Genomic DNA, 11,204 nt, shown 5'->3' with positions numbered 1-11,204 from the left:
CTCTTCTTTTGTGCAAAGCAAATTAAATTCTACCTTTTATTATTAATCACCATGAAAACCATGATTACTTTTAATATTAAATTTAGTTTTCACCTTATAAGATAATATATGTATATTTATTAAAAAACAAACTCAGGTAATCAAAATTAGATTTAATTGCAATTATCACTTAAGGTGGAAATTTGATTGCATTCCTTGGGTTTACACTGTTGTGATATGTTCAGATCTTCTCTTTCTACGTGCTGAGGAAAGATTATGCAAACAAACACTGACTGTTGACACGGCGTCCAAGGATCGGAAAAGATACATCTTATTAAATGAGGTTAAAAATAAATGACAAGTCTGAAAATCACGTAATAAAATGTCTTTAAGGGACACTGTCACGGAGATTTTAATGCTTTTCGGTAAAAAAGTACTAAAATTAGCGAATAGGTCTTCTCGTACATGAAATGCACCAAGTACATCAAGATGGAGATATAAAGTCAATTGTTGTTGAAGGAAGAAGGGAGTCATAATAATTTTTTGGTGTTTTTCCAGTCCACAAGGACAAAACTTGAGAAAATCAGCCTGACTTTTTGAAGTTGAGATCTAAAGTTCCTGATGATATCACAATAATATCACTTGTTTATCGCTTCACTACATTTGCATAGTGATTTTTAACCATATTGGACCACTATTCGTAGTTTCCATATGTCTTTAGGCTCTTGAGTTTTTGAAGTGAAACTGGTGACAGTGTCCCTTTAAAAACTTGGCCTTTAAAATCTCGAAGATCTGATGCAATGAATATACATGCGCCGCTTTGGGTTTCTGCAAATTTACATTAAATACGGCTTTAGATGAGTCATCCTTTTGTTGACTCGAAGTGTCGTCTTCTGTCGTTAAACGACACAGCTACAGTTTTACCGGTTTGTAGAATAAACAGCAATTTTCTCGCCCAGACAGGGTATCTTACGCAGTTAATATTTTACGGCTTTTCTACCAATAAAATTGGTGGCTTTTAGAAACCTGTTCTACCCTGGGTGCCAGAGGGTTTTTTTGCGTTGACAAAGAGCGCGAAGCAACCTGTTCTTGCTTCTAAAAAAATGTGGTGAAGTTGATACCTCAATCAGTAAATGTAAATCATTTTCAAGAACAATAATTTAGATAGGTTATGTAGCAGACCTTTGTCTTGTTCACGAGATAAACTGAAAAGATTATTTTCTAGAGTAAAAAAATGAAACAAATGTCACCATTTTAGAGACTACGTCGGGAAACCTCGCTTGGTTTTTCTCTGCAGATAACTGAGCTTGTTCAGTTATTTCCATCTGTTTGTCCTGTCCAGTGGTTAGTTTTCTTATTTTACTGGCATTCAGTGGTCAAACTAACGGTCGTTGTTGATCTTTCTCGATTGTTGTTTCCCCTGAAAATAAGCTTGCTTATTTCCTTCTTAATGTCTCTCTTTAACAACGCGTAAACCAAGGGGTTTGCTGCAGAGTTCATAACTAAGAGACAAGTGACGATCTGGCCAGCAATATCGGACACTTGGCAAAAAAAACTATGGCACAAAACTAAAGAATTTACCACTATGTAGCATCCGAGGAAGAGTATAACAATAGCAATTATGAAACGAGCTGTAGTTTGCCTTCTACGTCGACGGGAAGTTGCCAGCTGAGTTGCTGTCTCCATGGACGAGTGGCTTGGCTGAAGCTGCAGTTCAGTTGCCGCTTCTTGGCGCGACTGCGCGCGTGCAACAACTAGGATACGAACAACAGCATAGAAGAGCAGCACGCAAGATATTATGTCAAAGGCTGAGACGCCGATTAATCGAAATGCAGTCTGCGCAGTGATGGAGTTTGTGGCGTACATTCCCACCAAAAGTGTCAGCGAGATTGCGAAGGGAATCAACCATGCTGTCAAGATACCATTTCAGGGCGTCTCTTAGTCATGGAGGTGTTGTATCTGAATGGGTAAACGATGGCGATGTAACGATCCCAAGTCAAGACACAAAGATTTGTGACTGAACAGTGGAGGAAGAACCAGTAGCAAGCCACGTACACCCTAAGGTTGCACGCCATTGACAAACTGCAAAAATAACTTGATGGGAAAACGGCGACACCGACTCCAAAGTCGGCCACTGCTAAGGAAAGGACGAACCAGTTGGCCGAGGAATGCAGTTGGCGAGTTTTGGCGACAAGGAAGACTACAAAGCCGTTTCCAGTTGCTGTTACGACTGAAAGGAACCAGCCGATAAAATTGAACCAATTTTCCGCCACCATTTTAACGAATGAAGAAACGAACACAGAATACGTTTTGGCTGAGATATTATCGCTGTCCTTGATAGGATTTTCCAAGCAGCGAGGTAGCGTTTGACGGCTTGTTTTCAAAGTAGATACAGCTGACAGCTGTGTGAAATGATCTTTGAAGTCAGTTTTTAGTGGGAACCGTATTTATAATTTTAAATAAACCTTAAATAAACCTACAATTTCCACCGATGCAATATTCATTTTGCATGCCAGCTGACTGTTTCCCTTTGACAGCACGAGTGACAATGATATTTTTTAGCATTTATGTAAGAACCCCGGAGAAGAACATTGGAAAACAGGCGTTTGATTTTAGGGTATGAGAGACGGAAAACAACGTAGAAGATGCTCAAATTTTGCCTCAGTCACTTGACTTGTCGCTATCACATCTTACAAGGATGCTAAGAAACCATTTATTCAAGACATTTGCAGCCACATCAGTGAATAAATAGTAGGTCTTGTCATACCACACGTTTGAGCGCAATTCAACAAACAGCAAAAACAAGTGCTAGTTTAAAATTACTACTTTCAATATTTTGACTTGTCAAAAACGACATGTGACCGAGCTTAAATCCCTCCATGAAGGCAAAAGTTTTAGTTGTGGCAATTTTAAGGAGCGTTAAGTTCTGCGTCCTTACATGGCTGAAGCTAGTCCAGTCCCTGAACTCTCTCTTCCGCGCGCCCTTTTATCGGGGCTGAACCCAGGCGCACGAAAAGAGAATCCAGATGCGCATGCGTCAGTTTTCCCCCCAAAATTGGGGGAAAACCCATATTTGGCAGCCCTTTTGAAAACGCGCACGCACAGATGACGCTTTTAACTACGCTACCGTGTACTAAAGCAGAATCAACGGAATAACTTTAAAACTTTAAAAAGCCTAGCTTTCCAGTCAGTGTCTACTAAAAGCTAACGGCCAAAACACAAACCGCTATCCGTCAACTATTCCTATTATTTTGTAGCTGTTTGTTGATTTGTTTTTGGATGCGCTTGTGCACAGTTTTTTTTTTGCAATTATTCGCGCGCTTGGTCGTGTAGTTGAATTCGTCATTTGAGCGAGCATTTTTAACCTTGCACACGCGTAACGCCACGCTCCTCGTTTCTGATTGGTTCGTTCTGGGCATGCGCATGCATTTACCTGGACTCTCTCTTCGCGCGCCTGGGTTCAGCCACTATAAAGGGCGCGCGGAAGAGAGAGTTCAGGGACTGGACTAGGCTGTAGCCAAAAAAAAAAAAAAAGTATGATTGAGGGAGGCAATGTCCGTGGTTAAATTTTCCTTTCTAGGTCCTAGGAATTTACTTTCCCCCTTCAAAAAAACAACAAATCAACCTCACTTCGAAAGTAATTCGCGTTTTCATTGGATTTGCATTACTACGCTTATTGATTGGTTTAAAACTCTCGCATCACTTTCTCAGCCAATTAGAAGTAAAACCAAAACCAATCGTGACTCGCTCGCGCACGTTTTCCCGCACTTCGTGCCGGCTACATGTACGATTAGCTAGAGTGATTACTTATTTTGGTTTTACGACACCCAGTTGAAAACTGCTCTATTCGCTTTTCAGGTGGGAAGTTCTACGATTCTTACTGTCCAATCTCCGTTGGTACCTGGAGTATTATCAATTTGATGGCTTCCGATTTGATGGTGTGACATCAATGTTATACCATGATCACGGACTGGGACACGGCTTCGGTGGAGACTATCCGGATTATTTTGGTCTTGGAGTAGATACGGAGTCACTTATCTACCTCATGTTAGCCAATGAAATGCTACATACTGTTTATCCTGATGTTATCACTATTGCTGAGGTAAATATTACTTCTATCTCAGGTTTATTCAGTGAAAGAAAAATGGACTGTCAATCAATACCACTAGCTTGAGTAAAAAAGCGCCTGCCTAAAGGCGGCTTCGTTGCATAGTTCTTTGGCATCTATTCTCAGGCAGAAATAACACTTTGGCTCAACCCCGGTTGATCAATTAATGTTTTCTCATTACTATGTCAGTGGGAGGCGCGGTGGCCTAATGGTTAGCGCGCTCGACTCCAAGTCGAACGGCCCGGGTTCGAGTCCTGGCCGGGGCGCTGCGTTGTGTTCTTGGGCAAGACACTTTACTTTCACAGTGCCTCTCTCCACCCAGGTGTATAAATGGGTACCGATGAATTTACTGCTAGGGGGTAACCCTGCGATGAACTGGCATCTCATCCAGGAGAGAGTAGCAATACTCAGAAAAATCAATAACTTAGGAATACTGCTAATCCATTAGCGGGAATTTTGATTTCAGTTTTTCAACGTTCCGTGAGGTTTTTGTGTTTACATTTTGTGTCTTCCAGTTTTGGCGTCGACTAATCTCAAACTCCGCAAACATAACCAATAACTTTTATACAAGAGAAATTGAACCCTCGATCAACTTTTAATCCTAGGTTAGTGTTAATCGGCTTCGAACAACTCGGCTCCTATAGATATTAAAGAAGAATTTTAAGGATTAAGATAATCTGGGATTACAGTCAAATGAACTTTGCAGTTTCTGTGCTTGACAATCTAATGGCTGATCTCTGCACTTTTTTAGATGTATTCTAGATAGACGTCGAGCAGTCGTTCTTCCCACTTAGCTCATCGAGCAAGAAGTAGCCTCCAAGAGGGTCTTTTATAGGGGGTCGTACAGTCCGCAAACCCCCGCAAATTGCTTTTGTTTTCTTCTTAAGACTGAAACTGCCATAATTTCTTGACCGTAAACCGCCAGACCCTCCTCCTACATACAGTAGACGTACCTTGGGGCTGGTCACGCGTTACTCCCCCCACGAACGTCCGTGGTGGAGGAACGCATAACAAGCCCAGAAAACGCCTGCGTAGAAGGCTAAGCAAGAATCGGCCAGTAAAAAAAAGCGAGAGAAAGAGATTGTCACGCGAAAACTCCAGTTTATCACGTGTTGGTTAATGACCTTTTTTTCCCCGATTGTAAATGACATTCATGACATGACCTTCATCCGGGTTACGCAGAAATTTTAGAAAGAAATGTGAACAATAGGCAACAACGCCTATTCCTAGAAGCGCTACATTCTATCCAGGACATGAACCGTGTGAATGAGCATGTGCATTTTCCACAAGTTTATTTAACATTGAGAACATCCCTAGAGACCAGCGGCTTTTAAAATCTTATTATGCAAAAACTGAACCAATTTTAACTCTGATGAAGGTAACAGAGTTACCGAAAATTCAGTTTTAACTTTTTAAACCGATTTTAAGATCAGATACAAACCAATTTTTTTTTATCAAAATTTGATCAGTTTGATTTTAATTTTGTTCTTTGTGTCTAATGACAGGAAGTATCAGGAATGCCGGGCTTGTGTCGTCCAATCAGTGAAGGAGGAATAGGCTTTGACTATCGTCTTGGAATGGCTATACCCGATCGCTGGATCAAGGTATACTCCTTGAGACTGTTCATATCCCTCTATTTTTTCGTAATTTTCTCTTTGATTGTTGAACGCGGGGAAAGAACGGCGACTAAACTGGACGCGAGCGCAAAAATGGGAGACGCGCGGGGGTGGAGGCGGGAGCGAGATCTTTCGAGATCGCTTCGCTTGCTCTCCGCCCCCACCCCCCTCGTGCTTTTGCACTCGCGCACGCTTCGCTCGCTGTTTTCTCTCGCGTGCGTTCTTTTGCGTTGAAAAATAGAGGCTGTTAACGCAATTAACAGCGCAATTAAAAGCCAATCAGAGACAATTCAAGGATCACTGTAGAACTACGTCGTGCATCACGTCATTCTTTCTATTTTTCAAGGTTTTAAAAGAGGTCAAAGACGAGGACTGGCGCATGTGGGACATTGTTTGGACCCTCATTAACCGCCGCCACAATGAGAAAACCATTGCGTATGCAGAATCTCATGACCAGGCCCTTGTCGGCGACAAGACCATTGCATTCTGGTTAATGGACAAGGAGATGTACTGGTTTATGTCAGACACGACTCCGCTGACCAGTATTATTGAGAGAGGATTAGCGCTTCATAAGATGATCAGGTGGGGCATGTGTGTGCATAATAAACGACATTCAGTAGATTTTTAAGCGATGACGTCATTGCGTAATGTTATCGGGCAAGTGGACGGGATATTTTAGTCTGTTGCACGAAATCGACTGATGAAAAGAAACGTTACGTGATCAGAAATCAAGGTTAACTCGACAAGAAATCGCCGCGTATTGATGAGTTATATTAGATTTGTTTAAAACAAAAGGCCGTTGTTACTAATTTCAAATCATCGTTTGACCTTGTATCGTTTATCGTATGTCACGCTACAAGATAACGCAACTTTTGTTGAACAAACATTCAACACAGAAGTTCTCATTTCCTTTTTTACCGTTAATTTTTGACAAATTTCTTGAAAATTATTGAAGAACCCGTGTGAAACGCAATCCCTTCTGTATGCTTTGCGTGCCGTTCATTTGGAAATGCAGTACAAAAGTAAAAATGGTAAAAATCGGGTTGCAGTCCACGCGCGTGCAGTTAGCTCAATATTATTTCGTTATTATTTCGTTGCTTTTCAGGCTAATAACATGTGGTCTTGGAGGGGAAGGCTACCTGAACTTCATTGGAAATGAATTTGGACATCCAGAATGGCTGGACTTCCCACGAGAAGGAAACAACATCAGTTATCACTATGCTCGGAGGCAGTGGAATCTTGTTGACGACCCGTTGCTAAGATACAGGTATCTAAACGAGTTTGACCGGGCAATGATGCACCTTGAGGAGAAATACCATTGGTTGGAGTCGCCCCAGGTGAGTGACAGCTGTCATTAATTGCATTTAATGGCTTCCTAGCTCAAATGGGAAACTGGAATTTACAATAGCACTGGAATTTACAATGGGAATGGTTGTATAATGGTCGGTAGCTTTTGTGCATGTGAATATGATCTCAGGAGGTCGTATAGTGTGATCGTCGGGGTGAGAGTAGTTCTGAGAAGTTGACTGACGTTTCGACAACCTGAGCGGAAGTCATCTTCAGGGACAAGTGACTGACTGAGTGACTTCCGCTCAGGTTGTCGAAACGTCAGTCACCAACAACAGTTCTTCTCAGAACTACTCTCACCCGGACGATCACACTTTACGACCTACTGATACTCCTTGGTTCAAACCATTTACTATATACTAGTTATGCAACGCTTTCGAGTGGTATGCTATGGAATATCCCACGAGTCACTTGTATTTTCTCGGTATACACACGAGCCTTTAGGCGAGTGTGTATACCAAGAAAATACAAGTGACAAGTGGGATATTTCATAGTATACCACGAGAAAGTGTTGTGTAACTATTTTATACCATGCCATAAAAATACGCTTACTAAATTTCATCGAGAATAAGATCGCAGCGCACGATGGGAAGGTTGGGTTGAATACCGTCGAATATACAACGGCTTTCCTGTATTCTGATTGGCTGTATTTTCTATGGCATGGTATAAAATGTGATCTCAGTTTGCAGTTCCGGGACAAACGACGCAAGACGCAAGTGGCCGCAAGTTGAAAACTTGCGTCTACTTGCGTCTCCGTTTGGCCAGGACTTGCGTGCGCTTGCGTTGACTTGCGTTCACTTTGGTCAAGATCAAATTTGCACGAAAGTCAAAGCAAGTTTCTCACCGTTTGGCCACCAAACGCAAGTTTACTGTTTACTACAAGTACTGAATTGCAGCGCGCGCAGTAGCATTGAAATGGCTTTTTTGGCAACTTGCGTCTCCGTTTGGCCAGCAAACGCAAGTCTGTTCGCAAGTTCAACTTGCGACTACTTGCGTACGCTTGCGTTACCGTTTGGCCAGAGCTTAACGCTGTTGTTTTGTTTCAGGCTTACGTAAGCTGTCACCATGAAGATGACAAAGTCATTGTATTTGAAAGAGGTTCGTTGTTGTGGGTGTTCAACTTTCACGCGACCAAGAGTTTTGCTGACTACAGGATCGGTGCCACCACGGCTGGAAAGTATCCTTGATAAAGCTGAGAATGTGTAACAAAATGAAAAGTTTGAATTTGTCGTATTGGGGTGTGTGTGTGTGTGTGTGTGGGAGGGGGGGGGTCTGTTCCTCCCGCTTCCCATACCTTTTTTCTCCCGCTTTCCGCCCCTTTCCGTAGTTTTCCCTCCTGTTTCTCCCATTTCTTCTGTCCACCTAAAATTGTTGGGACGCAACGCCCTTTCCAAATTCCTTCGGGTATTAGGACCCCCACCCCGCGATAATTACCCCCACCCCACCCCTGGAGATAAACCTAACAAAAAAGCCAAATCCCAGAGCTTATTGCCAAGTAAAAGGAGTTACGTTACGGGGATTTCACAGATGTTTGTACTATACTGTTCTGAAATAGGTGGTAGGCAACTTAACCCATGAAGAACATCATCTTCAGTTTGAACATCTAAAGTAAGATATAACCTGAATTTGCAGATAGAAATCCAACTTCGGCTATAAACATTGATTTTTTGAAGACGCGCGGAAACAACTTGAAAAGTTTAGCCTTAATTTTTGAAGTTGTAAACCATGTCCATCCGAGCCATCCGCAGCCAAAGACGCTTGTTAACAGTTTTTAGTGCTCCGATTTAGTAATCGTTAATAACAATGGACCGTTACTTTTAGGTTTCCTACGACACAAATATAAATTTTGGCTGCTCAAAAATCTGTTAAAATCCGTCACAAAGCCCCTTATTTAAGTACGCTTCAATGTTATCTTTACATGAAGAACAGTCGTGAAAGACAATGAAATGCGTAAAGGATTTATTCGTTGACAGTTTATAACTTCTTAACGACACAAGATACAAACTAGCTTTGGAGACAGATGCCGCTGAGTTCTGCGGGCACAAGCGCCTGGATCCAAACTGTGAATACTTGGTAGACAGTCAACCATGGCATGACAGACCTTTCTCTGTTTTGGTAAGTTTGGCTTACACGCTAAAAAAGGCGGGAAAACTGGACGCGGTGGCGTATTATAAAAGCGGCGTATTACCCAGTCTCCCTTCCCAGCTTTCCCTCAGGTTCACCGCGGTCAAACGTCTCAGGCAGCTATTCTTTCTATTTCGGCGAATTTCGTTCATATTGAAGTGTTAGTATGAGCAAGGATAGATAAAATAGTTGCTGAGTGTAAGCATATTCCTATTTCTCCAGGTAAATGTGTTTTTTTTCCTCTTTAAATGTTCTATTCCGCATCCGAACCAAAGTGCTTTGACAAATGGCGTCGACAAGTCCGCATATCGCTATTTTCAAACACGTAGAACTTTTTTTAGTAAAGCTCCAAAAAACTTAGTAAATCGTCAGGATACCGGTAATGTATCGAACTTTGAACTGTGAAAATTAAAACCTCTGTCGTTTGACCGCGGTCAACTTCCCCTCAGGCTACCCCAGCGCTTACTCAACGAAACGATCCCTTTATAAATCTTTGCGTCCTTTAGTAAATAGAAAAATTGCAGACGTGCTTCGCTTTTCCTAATTTCCTTTTTTATTCATATCTTGCAGGTCTATATTCCCAGTCGTACCGCTCTGGTTTTAGCACCAGCTTGACACTAATGTCGCCTTGGACTCAATTTCTCCAGCGCGTGTGAATTCTTCATTTTCACTTTGAATCAATATCCATTCTAGGTGTAACTCAATATTAGATCACTCAGAGTGTTATAAGATAATGTGATGTTTAGAATTTCTTCCGAAAGATGAACATATACCAATCTATTATTCTACCTTGATATAAACTTGATTTTTATTTTTTAGTAATTTGTTATTTCCGATCATTTTTTCCAAGCTGATATAAGGCCGTGATCCGTTTCCCTAATTCTACACGATTCAGATTGTCAATTTAATGTCTGATTCAAAAACGGTATCATTTACCAAATTTTCGTTCACCTCCGAATTTCAATAAAAATCACATAATTGTTACTGTTTTCGTTTGATGTTATCATTTTGTTGTAAAAAACGAAGTGAAAACTTAAATGTGAAGATTTTAAAAAAGATATTCGCCGTTTCGCGAATGGCCGTATTCGTGTGAAAGAATGGGTTGATATGTTAAATCAGTGGATTTTATTATTTGATTAGTTTTATCACGTGTAATGGGCACTTGGCTAGATTTATAATTTTATAAAGAAACAAGTGATAGGAAATAAAAATTACTTGGGTCGTTATGTTGAAGTCACGGTCTTCTGTATATATTGTGTGCTATCAGTAAAATCCAGAACACTTAGGCCCTGGCCTAACGGCAACGCAAATGAACGCAAGCAATCGCAAGTTGAACTTGCGTACAGACTTAACCGCGGTCAAACGCACAGGCAGCTTTTCTTCCTATTTCGGGGAATTTCGTTCATCTTAAGTGTTAGTATGAGCAAGGATCGATAAAATAGTTGCTGCGGGTAAACATTTTCCCATTTCCACGGGTAAACGTGTCTTTTTACTTTTTAAATGTTCCGCATCTGAACCAAAGTGCTTTGACAAAATGGCGCTGACAAGTCCTCATGTCGCTATTTTCAACACGTAGAACTTTTAGTAAAGCTAAAAAAAAAACTTAGTAAATCCTCAGGAAACAGGTTATGTGCCAATCTTTATGCTGTGAAAATTAAAACCTTATCTTTAATGTACTTTTTTTGTTATTTGCATATTTCTGTCGTTTGACCGCGGTCGACGTACAGACTTGCATTGGCTGGCCAAACGGACTCGCAAGTGCACGCAATTTAATTTGTCAAACAAGAAGCTCTTAGAGCTTAAAACTGCGCTGGTCACGTGACCACCCTAGGGGTAGCCATGGGGGGAGAATAAAAAATGCACCCCACCCCCTTATATCCCCTTTATCTGCGTCAAACAATGTTGCGACTGACAAGCAAAATGGTAAGAAAACACCTTGTGTGACATTTCATGGTTGACTAGTTCCATCCGCAATTAAATATTTTTCCTATATGCTAATGCTGGCCAAATTTAATTCCCACGATCCTGAT

General features: G+C 41.3%; 1 protein-coding gene and 1 pseudogene across 1 annotated transcript; one reads left to right on the top strand and one right to left on the bottom strand.

Annotated features, from left to right (window-relative positions):
* Window positions 1–1,338: 1,338 nt before the first annotated feature.
* LOC144648572 (adenosine receptor A2a-like) lies at window positions 1,339–2,255 on the bottom strand (annotated as a pseudogene).
* A 1,558-nt stretch (window positions 2,256–3,813) lies between these two features.
* LOC144650549 (uncharacterized) lies at window positions 3,814–10,400 on the top strand. The gene is made up of 7 exons (XM_078510251.1): window positions 3,814–4,081; window positions 5,593–5,691; window positions 6,050–6,285; window positions 6,809–7,040; window positions 8,097–8,227; window positions 9,048–9,165; window positions 9,745–10,400. The coding sequence occupies exons 1-7, from the start codon at window positions 3,929–3,931 to the stop codon at window positions 9,787–9,789; spliced, it is 1,014 nt and encodes a 337-aa protein (XP_078366377.1). The 5' UTR covers window positions 3,814–3,928; the 3' UTR covers window positions 9,790–10,400.
* The last annotated feature ends 804 nt before the right edge of the window (window positions 10,401–11,204 follow it).

The sequence above is a fragment of the Oculina patagonica genome, chromosome 4 (assembly GCF_052425735.1).
Source record: "Oculina patagonica isolate OP01 chromosome 4, crgOcupat, whole genome shotgun sequence".
Taxonomy (NCBI): Eukaryota; Metazoa; Cnidaria; class Anthozoa; order Scleractinia; family Oculinidae; genus Oculina; species Oculina patagonica.
The sequence above is the reverse complement of the archived record's forward strand: the minus strand, read 5'-3'. Positions and strand labels throughout refer to the sequence as shown.

What these genes read in the sequence shown, in the direction of transcription:
- LOC144650549 (XM_078510251.1), top strand. Translation starts at nt 3,929, where the DNA reads ATGTTATACCATGATCACGGACTGGGACACGGCTTCGGTGGAGACTAT. An exon ending in GCGCTTCATAAGATGATCAG is followed by an intron (nt 6,286 to 6,808) that starts GTGGGGCATGTG and finishes GTTGCTTTTCAG; the next exon opens with GCTAATAACATGTGGTCTTG. An exon ending in GGTGCCACCACGGCTGGAAA is followed by an intron (nt 8,228 to 9,047) that starts GTATCCTTGATA and finishes TAACGACACAAG; the next exon opens with ATACAAACTAGCTTTGGAGA.